Raw genomic sequence first — 20,442 nt, forward strand, 5'->3', positions numbered from 1 at the left:
TTGGACCTGCAGGAATGTTTGTGGGTTAATAAATTGGTTAAAGAAAATGTGTTTTTTTATTATTTAAAATAAATGTTTTTTGTGTTTGTGTTTTTTTTTCTTTTTACTTACATTGTTGGTAATGGGGGGGTCTCATAGACACTTTTCCATTACCAACTCAGGGCTTGATGGCACCTATGATTTTTGACAAATCACAGCTGACATCACATCCATATATTACCCTGATTACCACCTCACCAGGCCAATCAGGCCAATCAGTAAAGCGCCACAATCCAATGGAATGCGCCAATTGTGGGGTGGCTGTTGGCTGTTATTTTTAGACTGAAGAGGGTTCAATAACTATGGACCTTTCCAGCCTGAGAATACCAATCCCCAGCCTCTCCTCTACCATTGTTGTTTAACAAAAAAGGCGGGGGACTGAACATTTCTGGCCACCTGCTGCCGCCAACGGCTGGTTGTCGGAACCCTGTTGATCAGACATTGATGACCTATCCTAAGGGGTCAATGTAAAAGTACTGGAGAACCTCTTTAATATCTCACAGAGTCTGCAGGCAAATATTGCCATCTCCTGGTCAGAAATGATAAAGGACAAGCAAGAACTTAACATTGAAGTGCTTGTTTCCTCAAGGCAGAGATTGGAAGAGACCCTCAGTCAGGTGACAGCGGTGGTGCAGTTACTAATTATAATTGGCTTGGAAGCATCTACGAGGGTAGGAGTTGGTGCCTGGACCAGTAGCAGGATGGTTGTGTGAGTAGTGGAGTGGGCTTACAACTACAGACCCGAGACTCAAGACCTGTGACCAGATCTGAGAGAAGATGTGAGACCATCCAAGAGATGACCTGTGACCAGATCTGATAGAAGACCCAAGACCAAATCCAAGAGAAGATTAGAGACCACATCCGAGAAAAAAACTGTGACCAGACATAAGAGAAAATCTGAGACCGGATCCTGGAGAAAACCCGAGACCAAATTCTGAAGAAGAACAGTCCCGATAGAGCCAGAATCGAAAGGGAGTAGAGACGAACTGGCAGTAGCGGAGGACCATTTGATTGAGCCACCGTTTCCTATGTGAACATATGGTACCAAGTGGGGGTTTAGGCCTTGCTTCAGAGAATGAAGGCAGTCAGTGTGCTCAGGATGCAGAGTAATTCACTAACTGGGACTTTCCGTCTAGCAAGTAGTATTGTTGTCTCCCGTTAGGATCTGTGTGACATTTTTGTATAACTTATGGAGTGACAAAGGTGATGTGTTCAGTAGTGACTGACAGCTGTGATGATAACTGTTATTTAGTGATAAGAATAGAACAATAGTGAGTAAATAATATTGGGATTATATCCTATTCATCAGGATTGCTGTTTTTTTCTGGGAATATATTCTGTTTCATTGCCATCCTTTTAACTTATCACTGATCCTGATGCCAAAGATGCCTTGTTTGTATCTAGCGAATAAACGTTTGTTGATTCAACTACTCATCGTCTGCGCTGCTGCATCCTGAACCTGATAACACATACACTGTTCCCTTTCATCCAGGACTCAGTATTAAACAGTATGTTTGTTTAAAAAGTTCCTTTAAAATACTGTTTGCAATTTTTACGGCAATGGGAAACAAAACGGGAATCCTTTTAAATAATTCCCGAAAAGAATTTAGACACATGGAAATGCAAGTGCAAGCCAAATCCAGGATGGGAACCTGGCTTTCGCTTAGCACCGGCAGCTGCGTGAGTAATCACAGATTGGCTGGGGTGCTATTAGCCTTGCTATTCTGGGCCTCGTCTCTCGTCATTCTCTGTGTGTGACTATGACTAATATCAGAGATAAAGGCAGTAGTTTGGTTTTGCTATAGACTCTAAACAAAAATATCATCATTGCCTACTCATTTGTGGGTAAAGGGAACTTGAAAAAAACACTGTGAAACTACCTTAAGAGGACCAACCATCAGGATTTTTCTATATAAACTAAAGCCAGTGCTATACTGGTACTATTATGCTGATTCTATACATACCTTTAGTTGTGAGATCGGATGTATAGTTTCTGAAATACAGGCAAGCAAAGTTTGTGAAATATACTGTTATTTGATTGATAGGTGCTGATGAATATCTAATAGATGAGTCGGGTTTTGCTAGTTATTCCTGCTCCTATTTGCTGCCTGTCCTTCCTTCCCCTGTCTCTGTTATTACATGGGGTGGAAGAACAGGGGGGAGGAAGGACAGGCAGGCAGATAGGGGCGGGAATAACTAGCAAAACCTGACCCACCTATTATATCTGCAGCACCTATCAATCAAATAACAGTATATTTCACAAACTTTATTTGCTTGTAGTTCAGAAACTATATATCCGATCTCACAACTAAAGGTATGTATAGAATCTGCATGATAGTGCCAATATAGCACTGGCTTTAGTTTATACATGAAAATCCTGATGATTAGTCGTCTTTAAACTGTGGACATGGCTGGCTCAGTCATTTCAACAAACTTTGTAAACCTGAATAATACAAGTGACAATTAAAAAACATTGTTATATACAGCTCTGGCAAAAATTAAGAGACCACTGCCAAATTGTGAGTTTTTCTGATTTTTCTCTTTATAGGTATATTTTTGAGTAAAATGTAAATTGTTTTTTTTTTCTATAAACTACTGACAACTTCAAATTTCCAAGCAATACATTTTGTATTTTATTTTCTGAAAATGAGAAATGGTCAAAATAACAAAAACAATGCATTGCTTTCACACCTCAAATAATGCAAAGAAAACAAGTTCATAATCATTTAGAAACAACAATACTAATGTTCTACCTCAGGAAGAGTTCAGAAATTAATATTTTGTGGAATAACCATGATTTTTAATCACAGCTTTCATGCATCTTGGCATGCTTCCACCAGTCTTTCACACTTGTTTCGGGTGACCTTTTGCCACTCCTGATTTTTTCCTCCTTTTTTGTTTGATGGCTTGTGACTATCCATCTTCCTCTTTATTACATTAGGTTTTCACTGGAGTTCAGGTCTGGATATTGGGCTGGCCATAACAGGGTTTTGATGTTGTGGTTCTTCATCCATACATGGATTGACCTAGCTGTGTGGCATGGCACATTGTCCTGCTGGAAAAAACAGTCCTCAGAGTTGGGGAACATTACCTGAGCAGAAGGAAGCAACTGTTTTTCCAGGATAACCTTGTATGCAGCTTGAGTCATACATCCTTCACAAAGTTTCTCTTGAGAAAGACAGTGAAATGTGCATTGGGAGCATCCCTGGGGTCCCTGGTATGTACCACTACTCTTATGGTAATTTTATGTGATGTCTAGTAATTATTATCCATCTATTTATACTGGGTTATTTTACATACAATATAATCTTTAATCTTCTATGATCTCTATTAGTATTTCTATATAGCTATCTTATACTAATATAAATATCGGCTCTTTTCAGTTTATTGTTATATGAATTTATATTAAATTTCAACAGATATGATCCATTACATACAGGATAGCAGATTGCATAGAATTTCCTATTTATAAATGAATAATCCTTTAACAAATATACACAGCCTGTGTGGGGTTCTATCCGGTATTATAGTACTAAACTGCAGCATTATTCATTTATTTATTTATTTATTTATTTACTATTTATATTTTTATTTAGTATTTCTGTTTGTAATGAATTAGACCGGACTTGTCACATGATTGAACTTGATGTTATATCAGTTACTTACAAGGATTAACTTGTTTTTCTCTTTTCTGTGCATCACGTTAAAAATGTAATCAACTTTAATGGGATTAACCTAGGGAATCTTTTCACCTGTATACCTTCTCCGTTTTAATACTGTCTTTGTTTGGTATTTTACAATATTTTTTAATCTTCAATAAACATTTTTGTGAATTATATATGTATAGTCAGTGCATTTTTTTTGTAAAAAAAAATCAAATATATAAAGCTGAGTGTATGTGTGTATGTATGTATGTATGTGTGTATGTATGTATGTATGTCCGCTAAAGGAATCTGCACCGTCGCATTTACAATCACAAAATTTTGCACAGATGCCTCATGTGACCCAGGGAACATTGTAGACTATGTTTTGACAGGAAAATGTAACCCTGCGCTTTACAGTTACTCTCCAAAAATCTGCCTCCATTAAAGTGAATGAAGCCTGGAACTATAGGTCAGTAATAGGAGCTGTGATTAGTTGCTATAGAAACAAAAGACATTGTTAGTATAAGAAGATTATGTGTGAGGTAATATGATGTCAGTGGGGAGATGGACAGAGAGATAGAGAGAGACAGACAGGTAGGTAAAGAGACAGAGAGATAGAGACAGACAGAGAGACAGACAGAGACAGACGGGGAAAGAGACAGAGAGATAGAGACAGACAGAGAGACAGACAGAGACAGACGGGGAAAGAGACAGACCTGGAAAGAGACAGACCTGGAAAGAGACAGACCTGGAAAAAGACAGGCGGGGAAAGAGACAGACAGACAGGGACAGAGACAAGCAGACAGGGACAGAGACAGGCAGACAGGGAAAGAGACAGACAGAGAGACAAAGACAGATGGGGAAAAAGACAGAGAAATAGAGACAGACAAGGAAAGAGACATACATAGACAGGCATACAGGAAAAGAGACAGACAGGGAAAGACACAGACAAGGAGATGGACAAAGACAGACAGTGAAAGAGACAGGAAAAGAATCGAGGAGACAGACGGGGAAAGAGACAGACCTGAGAAAGAGACAGACCTGGAAAGAGACAGATGGGGAAAGAAACAGAGAGATAGGCAGACAGGCATAGAGACAGACAGAGAGACAGATAAAGTCAGATGGGGAAAGAGACAGACCTTGAAAGAGAAAGACCTAGAAAGAGACAGACGGGGAAAGAGACAGATGGGAAAAGAGACAGATGGGAAAAGAGACAGATGGGGAAAGCGACAGACCTGGAAAGAAACAGACCTGGAAAGAGACAGACCGGGCAAGAGACAGACGGGGCAAGAGACAGATGGGACAAGAGACAGACGGGGCAAGAGACAGACGGGGCAAGAGACAGACGGGGCAAGAGACAGACGGGGAAAGAGACAGACGGGGAAAGAGACAGACGGGGAAAGAGACAGATGGGGAAAGAGACAGATGGGGAAAGAGACAGACGGAGAAAGAGACAAACGGGGAAAGAGACAAACGGGGAAAGAGACAGATGGGGAAAGAGACAGACGGGGAAAGAGAGAGACAGACAGACACACACATAGAGACAGACACAGAGATAGAGTGAGACAGACAGACACAGAGACACAGAGATAGAGACAGATAGACTGATACACATACAGACAGAGAGATAGAAACAGACAGAGACATAGACAAAGACAGACAAGGAAAGAGACAGACAGGTAGACAGACAGTGACACACAAACAGAGACTGGGAGAGAGATAGAAAGACAGTTACTATCCCAGGCAACACCCGGGTACTACAGCTAGTATACCTATAAAGAGAAAAATCAGAAAAACTGAAAATTTTGCAGTAGTCTCTTAATTTTTGCCAGAGCTGTATCTTATTGGAGCAATATGTTTCCTCTCCACTAATCAGACACATTTTCGCCATCTCCTATCTCCTGAACTCATCATTCATTTTGAAAAAGTACTAAAATACATCTTGGTCAAGACAATATGGACGACCAGCTCACTGAGGGATCAAATTTCAGTTATCATTTTGTTTGCCTTAATTCATTTGCTAATGATTCCTTCTGTTTCCTGTATTATTTCCTGTATTATTGTATTATTATTTTATTATTTCTTTAAAATTTAATAAAAATCTCTGGAATACAGATTATAGTTATCTATAAAGTCTATGGAGCAGAAAGGGAGAAAAAGGAGCAGTAAAACAAATAACTAGAGGCTCAGATACATGAAGAGAGTGAAGCTGCTTTCTAGTAGGTGCTTTATCTCACACCAGTGCTGGATTCACAACTACACTACTCAGTACTGCTTTAGAATGTCCTCCATGCTGCTGCTTCTGAACATGTGCTACATAAGACTGGAGAGCAGAAATCCCTGATGTCTCTGTTAACTGTGTATAGGACACATTGAGCTGAATATTACAAACAGAGCTTGCAGGAGGAAAATTGTTAAAAACGCAGGATCCAATTCACATGGTTATAAACATTACGCATATCTCAAAGCATATTTTGTATAGTCACTGATAACGACAGATAAGATAACACTGCACATATTTAAATGAGCATATTTGGATTTTATTTGTGTTTATTGGCCTTTTCTGGAGTTTATTAAATCATTAGAAAAATATTAAAAAAGCAATTGAACTTACCTTCACATGGAATTCACTATCCAATAAAATATTTGGTGTCTTTAAATCATGGTGCAGCAGCGGCGGGGACATATTATGCAGAAAATTAACCCCCAATGCAATCTCATACAGGATGCGGAATCTTAAGGGCCACACGATTTCCGTAGAGGGGTTGTTCTTAATGAAAAAAAAAAAATTATAAGAAGAATTAATAAAACCATATTTATCTTTAAACTATAGTAAACTCATATCTTCTATACCTTTCAATGCAAGATTGTGCGGATGGTGGATAAAGAACCTCGACTAACATCCAAACAAGTTCAAGCTGCCCTGCAGTCCGAGGGTACAACAGTGTCAACCCGTACTATCCATCGGCGTCTGAATGAAAAGGGACTGTATGGTAGGATATCCAGGAAGACCCCACTTCTTACCCCGAGACATAAAAAAGCCAGGCTGGAGTTTGCCAAAACTTACCTGAGAAAGGCTAAAGCATTTTGGAAGAATGTTCTCTGGTCAGATGAGACAAAAGTAGAGCTTTTTGGGAAAAGCCATCAACATAGAGTTTACAGGAAAAAAAAGAGGCATTCAAAGAAAAGAACACGGTCCCTACAGTCAAACATGCCAGAGGTTCCCTGATGTTTTGGGGTTGCTTTGCTGCCTCTGGCACTGGACTGCTTGACCGTGTATATGGCATTATGAAGTCTGAAGACTACCAACAAATTTTGCAGCATAATGTAGGGCCCAGTGTGAGAAAGCTGGGTCTCCCTCAGAGGTTATGGGTCTTCCAGCAGGACAATGACCCAAAATACACTTCAAAAAGCACTAGAAAATGGTTTGAGAGAAAGCACTGGAGACTACTAAAGTGGCCAGCAATGAGTCCAGACCTGAATCCCATAGAAAACCCGTGGAGAGATCTCAAAATGGCAGTTTGGAGAAGGCACCCTTCAAATCTCAGGGACCTGGAGCAGTTTGCCAAAGAAGAATGGTCTAAAATTCCAGCAAAGCATTGTAAGAAACTCATTGATGGTTACCGGAAGCGGTTGTTTGCAGATATTTTGGCTAAAGGTTGTACAACCAAGTATTAGGCTAAGGGTGCCAATACTTTTGTCTGGCCCATTTTTGGAGTTTTGTGTGAAATGATCAATGATTTGATTTTTGTTTCATTCTCTTTTGTGTTTTTTCATTGCAAGCAAATTAAATGAAGATAATAATACCAAAGAGTTTGTGATTGCAATCATTTTCAAGAAGAAACTGAGTATTATCTGATAGAATTGCAGGGGTGCCAATACTTTTGGCCAGCACTGTATATGCAAAACATCCTTCATCCACACACATCTGTGGCACCCTGAGGGTCCAGTCACCACAGAGGTACTGCACCTCAGCCAGAGGTGTGATACCCCATTCCTTGATAAGGAGGAGCACATAGACCACAGTACACACATGTGTACACACACACACACACACACACACACACACTCAATCACACACACACACACACACACTCTTGGTATAGCTACACTCCACTAGGCCGTGGTTAGGGCGAGATTGCTCCTTAGGGAGAGCACCTATTAATAGACAGGTGAATGATTTTGAAAATGGAAATAAAATTTTCAAAGCATTTTATTTTATCCAGTATTGCGTATCAGTGCCACACTCAGAAATATACAAACTTACACATTTTGGCTGCTACCAAAGAGGTTAATAAATGTTGCCTGAGCAATGTTTGTAAATCATCAAGATCCGCAGCTTGCAACTTCCTTTGCAATTGTCAGCCAATGACATTCGGCACTTTTCTAAATCCTGGGATTATGGTGGGGGTGATCGTACCACTGGCTCCATGGCCAAGTCAAAGTAATGTTGAGCTGTTAGTTTACATAGAATGAAGACTATAGGGATATGGCTAATGTACATTATGCTTGTGATCAATAAAAGGCCTTTGCGAGGTAACATCCCACCGGGATTATCATGTGCGGTGGCATAATGTAGCCTGACCCATCTAGTCTTCATTCCAGGTACACTAACTGCTTGTATTATTTGCAGGGGATTGAGGCTAGGTGCCTGGAACCCATCAAGGAGGACGGTCAGCAGCCTGGTCCTATCACCGGTCCGGGATCGAAGGCACGACGGGGTACACGGACCCTATGTCAGGGAGAAGCTTGAGGCGACCCGGCAATTAACCTGCGGAGGACAGGGTCTTTAAGTACTGTTCCCACCAGCTAAGAGATCGGGGTCACTAGCGCAACGAGGGGGATAGAGCTTTCCTAGCAAGCGGTCCACTGAAATCCCAAGCCTGAGCTCCTGAGTGCAGGCTCCTTCACTTAGCCACAGTGCGGAGTGGGGCCCAGAAAGCTCCAAGCTAGCGGGCCAATACGGACAATCTAAATTGGTGCCAGGAGGCAGGTTACAGACCACCGGCAGTGCTGCAGGGGACGGGACCTGGACGAGCTCCCCTCGAGAGACAACAGCAGTCAGAGATTTGGTTTACCTTGGTGTCAGCGTCTGCTTCAATGCTGAGTGAGTACCCGATTGACCCCTGCACTGCATCCCCGCATCACCATCCAGAGTCCCGGGGCCTACCGCTACCGGTGGAGGGTAACGTCATCTTGCTTCCCCCACTCAATCACCCCGGGTACTCCCAACGGCAGTGGCGATACTCCCAATGGCCGCATACCACGGGTGGTGTCACGAACTATATTTCACCTGTAAATAGCCCCTTCTTCATTTGAGTGTGGCCCCTACACCCCAGGTCCAGAGACCCTCGAGACACAAGCAATCACCCCCGGATCAGAGCAGTTCGACCGCTGCGGGGGTGGCACAGTATCATCTGTGAATTCTATTAATTCCCCAATAATTCCATTGTCCAGATCATTAATAAAAATACTAAACTGTACTAGGCCCAGGACAGAGCCTTGCGGCAGAGCCTTTTTGTAGCACTCCTGAGCCATTCAGGGCACTACAGAGAACTGCATCCTCCCAGGGATGCAGGACCTACCCCCTCGGTCCTGTAACACCAGTGCCAGCAACAGTAACACACACCTAAATTCCCAGTAGCCACTCACACCAGGGAATAGAGGGTTAACCACTTAAGGGGATGGTCGCCATGGGAACGAGTCCCTGGGATTAGCCAGCCATGTGGGAGGGGACAGAAAGAACATTAAGCAGTCTGCAGAAAAGTGGTAAAGGGAGCAGACATGCCTCAAGCTGGGTCTGTGTAACGGTGACCAGGGGGCACGGGAGTCAGGTTGCTAGCAGAGAGCAAACGAGTACCTCTGGGCTGGAGTCAAGACCCCAGGGACGGTACGAGGGAGCACCACTGGAATATGGGCACACGTGGGGCACAGGGCCCTAGGTCAGGCATCAGTTTCATACAGCCTGGCAATTACCTGCACAGTGAGGGTTCTCCAGGGGCCTCACTGACCTTACAGATCTGGGGGAATCACCAGTTTCAGTTCCAGACTGCGGAGTCTCAACTAAACAGAAAGTGCCAGGGATAGAGCACCCAGGTCACCAACTGGCACTGGCAATACTGGGACCGGAACCAGCGCCCAAGGGTCCACAGTGAGTAAGGACTGTTTAATACAATCTACAGACTGGTCTCCGTTATTGTCCCCATTACATCTCCCATGTGCAGCCCTACCTGCGCAGGGCCTACCATCACAGCTGCCTCTACCACCAGCCCTGGGAGTACCCACATTCAGCAGTGGTGGTTCACCATCATTAACCGCAACCCACAGGTGGCGTCACATGACAAAAACTCTTATCTCCCCTGTAAATACCCCTCATTAACAAAAGGGGCCCAGAGCATGGTACTAGGCAATGGCCACCAGAGTGACATTCCCATTTGTTACCGCCCGGGACCAAGTACCCCCTTCTCTGGGCGCTACATTTTCTCTTATAGAAGGTCTGCACATCTGATTTTCTTTGAGAAGCATCCAGCAGTATTTCTCCATCATGTTCACATTCCATTTACGTTGGTATCATCATTTAATTTCCTGGATATCCTGATTATATTTTTCTCCTTGCTCTTCGCAAACAGCACCAAGGTTTTCAGGAAAGTAGTTCAAATGGGAATGTATAAAATGTAACTTCAAAATCATCAGACAAAAAGCTTTGAAACATTTCAGCATGTTCTCCACAATGGACTTTAGACTTTGAATTTTGGATTTTTGTTGTTACCTATAAATGTCTTCACAGCTTTTTTTAAAAGAATCTTTTTCTAAACAGCTTTCATTTTTGTTTCGAACACTTTGTACTTCATGATTTTCTGAATATCTGGACCCATAAAAATGCCTTCCCTCGGTATTGCTTCTGACAGTCCTTAGTGAGAATTATTACCAAGGAATAGAACAATGTACAGCAAATGGCAATAAAGTTAAAATTTAGCTTTTAATTAAGTCTATTAAAAACGACTCATGGTCTAGTATTCACCCGTGCAAGAAAATCACACAATTTAGACGGACACAGACAAATTGGGTATTCAATTCCAGGAGATATTCAAAACCTCACTGGAGAAAGATAGGTCAGATATCAATTACTCCTATGGTACCTCATTATCAAATACTCTTATCCAAAGGGTAGTGCAATTACACACAATATCTGTTTTTTTACCTCAGATTGCTGTTTTACATCTGGCAGAAATAGGGTATCATATTTCACCCATCCTCTCTGGCAGAAAAAAATATATAGATATTACCTTAGATGGGGCATGATGCTCAATGTAAATTCAGCCCAAAGGTAATAGCTAGAATATGCTCAATGCCCTCCTTTTTTTTCTTCCCAACGCGTTTCCTCTTATCGATTCATCAGGGGAAAGTATTATTTGGAGGCTTATTAGAGGAGCATGGGACCTATATTGCCCTAGGTGTGAGCTTCATAACACACCGGGTCTGGGGACCACGCTTCTTGTGGAGTCCACATAAAATGCTTGGAACCAAGCCCCTGATGAATCGATAAGAGGAAACGCGTTGGGAAGAAAATAAAGGAGGGCATTGAGCATATTCTAGCTATTACCTTTGGGCTGAATTTACATTGAGCATCATGTCCCATCTAAGGTAATATCTATATATTTTTTTCTGCCAGAGAGGATGGGTGAAATATGATACCCTATTTCTGCCACATGTAAAACAGCAATTTGAGGTAAAAAAACAGATATTGTGTGTAATTGCACTACCCTTTGGATAAGAGTATTTGATAATGAGGTACCATAGGAGTAATTGATATCTGACCTATCTTTCTCCAGTGAGGTTTTGAATATCTCCTGGAATTGAATACCCAATTTGTCTGTGTCCGTCTAAATTGTGTGATTTTCTTGCACGGGTGAATACTAGACCATGAGTCGTTTTTAATAGACTTAATTAAAAGCTAAATTTTAACTTTATTGCCATTTGCTGTACATTGCTTCTGACAGTCCTTGAGACTCGGTGCACAGGTACTTAAAAGTCTCTTATTCTTTTAGTAGAGCTTTGGCAAACTGCTTCATCAGTCCCAGCTTAATGTGGAGTGGTAGCAGAAGAACTTTAGTTGAATCAAGTAAACTTTCCGTAACTATGCTCTTGAGTCCAGGCTGCGAATATTTTCTCATTGGCCAACATTTTTGGCTCCAGTGATGAGTTCTATCATGGCTGGTACATTAACAAAAAGCATGAATACTTCATGTATCCTCCTTGCTGCCCAAGGAGAAAAAATAGAACTTTCAGATCCCCACATGTTGACCATCCTTGATCCTTGTAGTTAAGGCTCTTGATATTAAATTCTAAATTCTCGTAGTTTTCCTTAAAGTGCACAGACTGTCCTACAGGAACGGAAACATACTTGCTGCCATTGTGCAGTAGCAGCTTTCAGACTTTTTTTGATGAATCAATAGAGTCTCCAATTGCTCACATTCTCCTCCTCTTAAATTTTTCCATCACCCCAAGATCATCACCGCTATACAGTAGAGTATCGTCCTGAGAAAATTGAAAAGGAATGCTATTTCTCTGCTTCAGTACCATGAAAAACAGGTACCAGGAGTGAGCAGATTCTATTTCTTTAGACTAGAGAATAAAAGTTCTGCAGAATGTTTTAGCAAGTTCCAAGTCCCTGACTAAATCATTTACTGTAAGTACAGCTGTTAAAAAAAAGATGTGGCTCATTGGGACAGGCATGAAATTCTTCATTAGAATCCTACTCTTCATTTTCTGAATCAGGTGTATCATCAAGCATGGTGCAAGAAAAAGGCTATGGACACCTTCTCATTCAAAGCGCTTTCTTTATTTTCAGTTGTTTCACAATTTTTGTTAAGTATTTCATTCCACATGTGTTAATTCATAGTTAATTCACAGTCACCAGACCTGAACCCAATCGAAATGGTTTGGGGTGAGCTGGACCGCAGAGTGAAGGCAAAAGGGCCAACAAGCGCTAAGCATCTCTGGGAACTCCTTCAAGACAGTTGGAAGACCATTTCCGATGACTACCTCTTGAAGCCCATCAAGAGAATGCCAAGAGCGTGCAAAGCGGTAATCAAAGCAAAAGGTGGCTACTTTGAAGAACCTAGAATATAAGACATATTTTCAGTTGTTTCACACTTTTTTGTTAAGTATTTCATTCCACATGTGTTAATTCATAGTTTTAATGCCTTCAATGTGAATCTACAATTTTCAGAGTCATGAAAATAAAGAAAACTCTTTTAATGAGAAGGTGTGTCCAAACGTTTGGTCTGTACTGTATATATATTTACTAAGCTCAGAGACTGAAAGTATATAAATATCACTGTTTAGTTTTCAATCAATTTTACCCTTACAGACCTGTGATATCAGAAACTGGAGCTTTCTGTGTTTTCTGCTATCAGAGGTGGACACCAGATGTATAACACAGCTGGCATCTGTCGAAAATAGGGCAGGTTCAATTCCTGAGCCTGCACCATACACACACATCCAACATAGCAAATATTATTATATCCTACAGCATCGGTATGTTGTATGAAATTATTAAAACATGGCTGCCTTTTTCCTTAAATAGGGCCATTCACCCATTGCCTTTGACTGAAATTGTAGCTCAGCCCCACTTACTTGACTGAGCTGGGGTGCAACGCCAGAGTAAAACCCATTGACAGCAGTGGTCCTGTGTCTGGAAGAAAACAGCCATGTTTTCCTAATCTTATGCACCTTTACAAATAGGTTTGTAAATTGGTCAAATCTAAAATAATCTAGTAACTTAAATAGAAATAATAATTAGGTCGCAGCAGGATCTTCTGCATGGACACCTACCTCATGTAACAGCTGATTTAATGATCCACTAGGCATGTACTCTGTCACAATCCCAATGTTATCTTCATCATAACAAATTCCCAAAATTGGAAGTATAAAGCTGAATCTGGCTTTATGTAAAATTTCTGCTTCTTTTAAGATTTTATTTCTTTCACTGCAGGACACAAACAGAACAGAAACCCTTTGAGAATACATGTCAGCGAAACGTGTGCGTGTCCTTATCTATACGGTAAGTTCTGGCCTCATGCATCTTACTAACATTTAGATTAAAAAAGTATCACATTTAAGCATTGTCCCCTAAAAACTGACAGTTTTAATGTAGTTTTGATAAAAACAAACAAACATCCCTTTGGTACTTTGGCTCCCAGAATTATCACAAAATCGTAAATGTTGGCAAATGTATTATTGTATAAGTAGCAGTACCCTAATTTATAGCTGCAAGTAGGTATAAAGTATGTAAACACCTTGGTAAAAAAAATTGTTCTTTCCATGCAATGGAGATATTTAAGGGGAAAATATCTCCCTAATCCAATGCATATATTACATACCATAGAATGGCTGTATTAGCATTTGCACCATTATTTTACTCGCTTATAAAGCACGATTAACTCCACAGAACTTTACAGACAACATCACTGTCCCCATTGGGGCTCACAATCTACATTCCCTAAGGTTTTTGGATTGCGGGAGGAAACTGGAGTACCCAGAGGAAACCCATGCAAACACCATGATAACGGGCACTTTTTTCCCACGATTTTTGTGAAATATTAGAGGCCAAAATTAATTAAGACCCCAGACCTGACCCCTAACTAAACATGCAGTCTAGTCTCCAAAGTAATTTATAGACTCCAGGCCAAACCTGAAAATAACTTTAGACCCTATACGAGACCTCAGTCTTTCTTCAGACATCAGATCAGACCCCAATATCTACATTTCTTCCCATCTATTGACTCTTTGACTGTGGGCTCAACACCACTGGATTCTGCTGATCGGCCCCCAGGGCACAATGCAGCAGCACTTGTAAGCTTTCATGTATTTTTAGACCCAGAAAATGCCCATACTTTGTAAGGCACAGCTCTGTTGGGGAAGGAAATCAGGGGTGAAAAGGATTAGAGACGTTTTTAAGAAGAATAAACTCATCAACACATCTGTGTTTGCTGCTTCTGCCGATATGTCTCCTCCATTGTGACCAATTGAAAATGATAATGACTGTAGGAACATTTTTTCCACACCTGCCCAAAATGTTCCTACAGTCATTATCATTTTCAAGGGGTAGTCAAATAGGAAGTCATGTATTGTACACAGGGAAGAAAGTGGAGCCGAGATCTTTGTACGAGCCACAGGTCAAGCCAGGAAGTAACGTAAGGTACACAGGGAGAAAGCAGAGCCAAGGTCAGGGTACGAGCCAGGGGTCAGAAGCAAAGGGAAAACGTCAGAGTCAGGAGCAAGGGCAGAGAAGGGTCACAAAGGTCCTGGGTAGCAAGACAAGATCAGAATGAAGCACTAACGAGAGCTACAGCACTCACTGCAGAGTAGGAACTACGACTGGTGGTGTCTCGGGGAAGTAGAGCAATCACCCGGAATGAGGTGCCTAAAACCAGACCCCTCCCAACACCAGCATAGGTCCCAGGGCTGGGAATGACCTGTCCACCGGAGCATCAGCTCTGCAGGAAATCAGAGCACCTCGGATCAGAACAATGACAAGTATTAGGTATGACCACCCTCTGCCCTCAAAACAGCATCAAAGCATCAACTCTTCTACATACATATTCACTCAATTGTTGAAGAACCTCGGGAGGGAGGTTGTTCCAAACATCTTGAGAACTAATCACAAATCTTCTGTGTATGAGGTTTGTGCACATCTTTCTGTCTCTTCATATAATCCCAGACAGACTAGATTAGGGCTCTGTGGGGGCCATATTGTCACTTCTAGGGTTCCTTGTTGCAGAAGATTGGCTGTATGCTTGGAGTCAATGTCCTACTGCAGAATAAATTTGGAGCAAATAAGATATCTCTTTGCTTTATTGAGCACAGAGATGTCTATCTGCGTTATTAAGGTCAACACGAAAGGGGAAACTTTGATATTATGAAATTTTAGTATGTCAATCAATTAGGTATTGATTTGATTTAGATTTCTTTGATCAATAAGGTTGCATTTTGATTTATGCAAATAAACTATTAACACTTGTATTTTTTTAAAAAAAATTATCTTATATTTTTCCATACCTGCCTAAAACATTTTCACAGTAATGTAACACAATGAAAATAGCTTCATACTATGATGATGTAAGGAGGCATTGCGAAGGTGTGAGTGCTGAGCCTGTTTGTAAAGCCAGCTTTACACGTTACAATTAAGCATACGATATCGTATGCGATTGTAACCGCCCCCATCGTACGTGCGGCACATTCAATTTGTTGAACGTGTTGCACAAACGATTATTTGCTGTCACGCATACTTACCTTCCATACGACCTTGATGTGGGCGGCGAACATCCACTTCCTGGAGTGGGAGGGACGTTCTGCGTCACATCGACGTCACGCAGCAGCCGGCCAATAGAAGCGGAGGGGCGGAGATGAGTGGGACGTAAACATCCCATCCACCTCCTTCCTTCCGCATTGCCGGCGGGAGCCGCAGGACGCAGGTAAGATCTGTTCATTGTTCCCGGGGTGTCACACACTGAGCTGTTACCTGGGAACATTGAACAACCTCACGTTCAATTTTTCGGAATTGAACGACGTGCGTGCGATGAACGTTTTAACGTTCAATCACAATCGCACGTAGCTGTCACACGTTACAATATAACTTATGATGCCGGATGTGCGTCACTTACGACGTGACCCCGCCGACACATCGTAAGATATATTGTAGCATGTAAAGCCTACTTTAAGTATATGTAAACCTTTGTAGAGGTTTCACTGTCAAGAAACAGGATTCTCAATAATTTGAAGATCTTACAATAGGAAGGTGTTTCACTTGACAACATTTCCGGACTTGAACTTTCACACATAAGCAGACACTTCCCACTCTGTGGTTTGTGGTGCGCCCTGCCTTACGACATCACCTTAAGAGTATGTGCCCACGTTGAAGATTTGGTTGTAGAAATCTTCATATCTCTTGGCAAGAAAAAACGCAGCGAGAAAAACACGGATTTTGCAGCGGTTTTCAATGCGTATTTGATGAGGATTTTTTCATATGTTTTTGGCATGCGTTGTTTTCATTGCTTTCAATGGGGAAAACTCAACGAAAAACGCAGAAAGAATAGACACGCTTTGGGTTATTTTCTGCACCAAATCTGCAATGAGAAAATCCTGAATGTGTGCACTACATTTCAGGATTCTCATGGACATTGCTGACACCAGGATATGCTTGCAGTTTTGTGACAAATCTGCAAGCAAAAACGCATCTGTGTGCACACAGCCTTACTCTGTCCCACTCTGAAGCATCCCTCTCTCCATGTCTTAGTGAAGCCATGTTCACACCTATACTTTTTATCTTCTTCTTCACTCGCATCTCCCTACAGTCCCACCTGCTACTTGGTTTCAGGGTGATCCTCTTCTGGAATCTTGTCTCTTACCAGTCAGATGCCAACAATCTGGCTATCATCTCAATAGTCCACTTCCACCCACCCAACTTCCTTCTCTAAACTTTGACTTGTATGTGCCCTTTGGTACAGGCTCGGTGTGTATGAAATACAGTTAGGTCCAGAAATATTTGGACAGTGACACAAGTTTTGTTATTTTAGCTGTTTACAAAAACATGTTCAGAAATACAATTATATATATAATATGGGCTGAAAGTGCACACTCCCAGCTGCAATATGAGAGTTTTCACATCCAAATCGGAGAAAGGGTTTAGGAATCATAGCTCTGTAATGCATAGCCTCCTCTTTTTAAAGGGACCAAAAGTAATTGGACAAGGGACTCTAAGGGCTGCAATTAACTCTGAAGGCGTCTCCCTCGTTAACCTGTAATCAATGAAGTAGTTAAAAGGTCTGGGGTTGATTACAGGTGTGTGGTTTTGCATTTGGAAGCTGTTGCTGTGACCAGACAACATGCGGTCTAAGGAACTCTCAATTGAGATGAAGCAAAACATCCTGAGGCTGAAAAAAAAGAAAAAATCCATCAGAGAGATAGCAGACATGCTGCATGGGGTAGCAAAATCAACAGTCAGGTACATTCTGAGAAAAAAGGAATTGACTGGTGAGCTTGGGAACTCAAAAAGGCCTGGGCGTCCACGGATGACAACAGTGGTGGATGATCGCCGCATACTTTCTTTGGTGAAGAAGAACCCGTTCACAACATCAACTGAAGTCCAGAACACTCTCAGTGAAGTAGGTGTATCTGTCTCTAAGTCAACAGTAAAGAGAAGACTCCATGAAAGTAAATACAAAGGGTTCACATCTAGATGCAAACCATTCATCAATTCCAAAAATAGACAGGCCAGAGTTAAATTTGCTGAAAAACACCTCATGAAGCCAGCTCAGTTCTGGAAAAGTATTCTATGGACAGATGAGACAAAGATCAACCTGTACCAGAATGATGGGAAGAAAAAACTTTGGAGAAGAAAGGGAACGGCACATGATCCAAGGCACACCACATCCTCTGTAAAACATGGTGGAGGCAACGTGATGGCATGGGCATACATGGCTTTCAATGGCACTGGGTCACTTGTGTTTATTGATGACATAACAGCAGACAAGAGTAGCCGGATGAATTCTGAAGTGTACCGGGATATACTTTCAGCCCAGATTCAGCCAAATGCCGCAAAGTTGATCGGACGGCGCTTCATAGTACAGATGGACAATGACCCCAAGCATACAGCCAAAGCTACCCAGGAGTTCATGAGTGCAAAAAAGTGGAACATTCTGCAATGGCCAAGTCAATCACCAGATCTTAACCCAATTGAGCATGCATTTCACTTGCTCAAATCCAGACTTAAGACGGAAATACCCACAAACAAGCAAGACCTGAAGGCTGCGGCTGTAAAGGCCTGGCAAAGCATTAAGAAGGAGGAAACCCAGCGTTTGGTGATGTCCATGGGTTCCAGACTTAAGGCAGTGATTGCCTCCAAAGGATTCGCAACAAAATATTGAAAATAAAAATATTTTGTTTGGGTTTGGTTTATTTGTCCAATTACTTTTGACCTCCTAAAATGTGGAGTGTTTGTAAAGAAATGTGTACAATTCCTACAATTTCTATCAGATATTTTTGTTCAAACCTTCAAATTAAACGTTACAATCTGCACTTGAATTCTGTTGTAGAGGTTTCATTTCAAATCCAATGTGGTGGCATGCAGAGCCCAACTCGCGAAAATTGTGTCACTGTCCAAATATTTCTGGACCTAACTGTACCTTTCAGTTGTCACAAGCATTTAGTATTAACTATAAAATCTTAAATTCTTTATTGAAACGTTGTTTTATAACCTGTGACCTGACCTGCCATTGGGTGGAATGATTTCCATTAAAAGGGTATTGTCATCTCAGTCCCTGTCCCTCATCGAGAAGACGAGAATATTTCTGACCAGCCTCGACCTGTAAGTGGAGCTACTGCAAAAATTTGTCTTTGAAACTTCCATTGAGATGACTAGAAGTTACAGAAGCAGCATAGCACAATGAGTAATACGGTATCCCTAACTACGAATTACTTAATCGGCTTAGCTCTTTGTGCTAAGCGGTTTCCATAACATAACTCTTGGAATCCCTGAAGTTAAACCACAGAGATTTGTCTCTAAGATTCTGACAATAACTATTCTAAGAATTTCACTATAGTAAATGAAACACTTAAGGGTGCTTTACACGCTGCGACATTGCTAGCGATAGCTAGCGATCTCGTGCGCGATAGCACCCACCCACATCGCTGTTTCGTCATGGGGTGATCGCTGCCGTAGTGAACAATATCGCTACGGCAGCATCACATGCACATACCTGCTTAGCGACGTCGCTGGAGACACCGAACAATCTCTTCTTTAAGGGGATGGTTAATTCGGCGTCACAGCGGCGTCACTAAGCGGCCGCCCAATAGCGGAGGAGGGGCGGAGATGAGCAGCCGCAACATGCCTCCCACCTCCTTCCTTCCTCATTGCCGGTAGGCACAGGTAAGGAGATGTTCGTCGCTTCTGCTGTGTCACACATAGCGATGTGTGATGCCGCAGGAATGACGAACAACCAGCGGCATGCACCACCAATGATATTATGAAAAGGAGCGACGTGTCAGTGATCAACGATTTTTGCCGTTTTTGCGATCGTTGATCGTCGCTCCTTTTAGTCACACACAACGATATCGCTAACGGCGCCAGATGTGCGTCACGAACACCGTGACCCCCGACGATATATTGTTAGCGATATCGTTGTGTGTAAAGTACTCTTTAGGGTGCGTGCCCACAATTAGGGTTCACAGCGTTTTGGATGTAGTGTTTTTTTGTGGTGCCCCTGAGGCTCTGGTCGCCACAGGGTACTGCACCTCAGTTAAGGTGCAGTATCCATCTCAGGTAAGGGGGGTTAATCACCGGTGTTCCACAACCATGCTCTACATACAGCATTTCAGCCTTCTAACAGGGTGGGATGGCTCAGGGTAGGCAGGGGGTGGCCACCACAATGCATTGGACTTCCCGGTCACTGAAGCCAGCCACCTGGGGGGCGGAGTCCACTTGGGGGTAGATATAGGCGCAAGACTCTCACATCAGACAGATCAGTCGGGACCAGAGTTCTGACAAGACATCATTTGGAATGCTTGGACTTTCCTACGCCCGGGCCTTGGAGCGGGTGCTCAGCCCGGGTTCTTAACTGCTGTGGCGGACATCCTAGGAAATGGACACTCTCTCTCTTTCTCTCTTCAGACATCGGTGGTGGCCCCTTTACTTTCTTGGGATTGACCGGAGTCAACTACAGCAGAGACCAGCACCTGGGTGCAGCTTTAAATCAGT

General features: G+C 42.2%; 1 protein-coding gene across 1 annotated transcript in view; it reads right to left on the minus strand.

Annotated features, from left to right (window-relative positions):
• Nucleotides 1-20,442, minus strand: part of RIPK2 (receptor interacting serine/threonine kinase 2) — an 84,448-nt gene that overhangs the window by 41,494 nt on the left and 22,512 nt on the right. Inside the window, exons 2-3 of the mRNA XM_075316271.1 lie at nt 13,521-13,674; nt 6,298-6,453 (exon numbers count right to left, since the gene is read on the minus strand). Coding sequence (XP_075172386.1) covers nt 6,298-6,453; nt 13,521-13,674 — 310 coding nt within the window. The remainder of the gene's footprint in view (nt 1-6,297; nt 6,454-13,520; nt 13,675-20,442) is intronic.

The sequence above is a fragment of the Anomaloglossus baeobatrachus genome, chromosome 6 (assembly GCF_048569485.1).
Source record: "Anomaloglossus baeobatrachus isolate aAnoBae1 chromosome 6, aAnoBae1.hap1, whole genome shotgun sequence".
NCBI lineage: Eukaryota > Metazoa > Chordata > Amphibia > Anura > Aromobatidae > Anomaloglossus > Anomaloglossus baeobatrachus.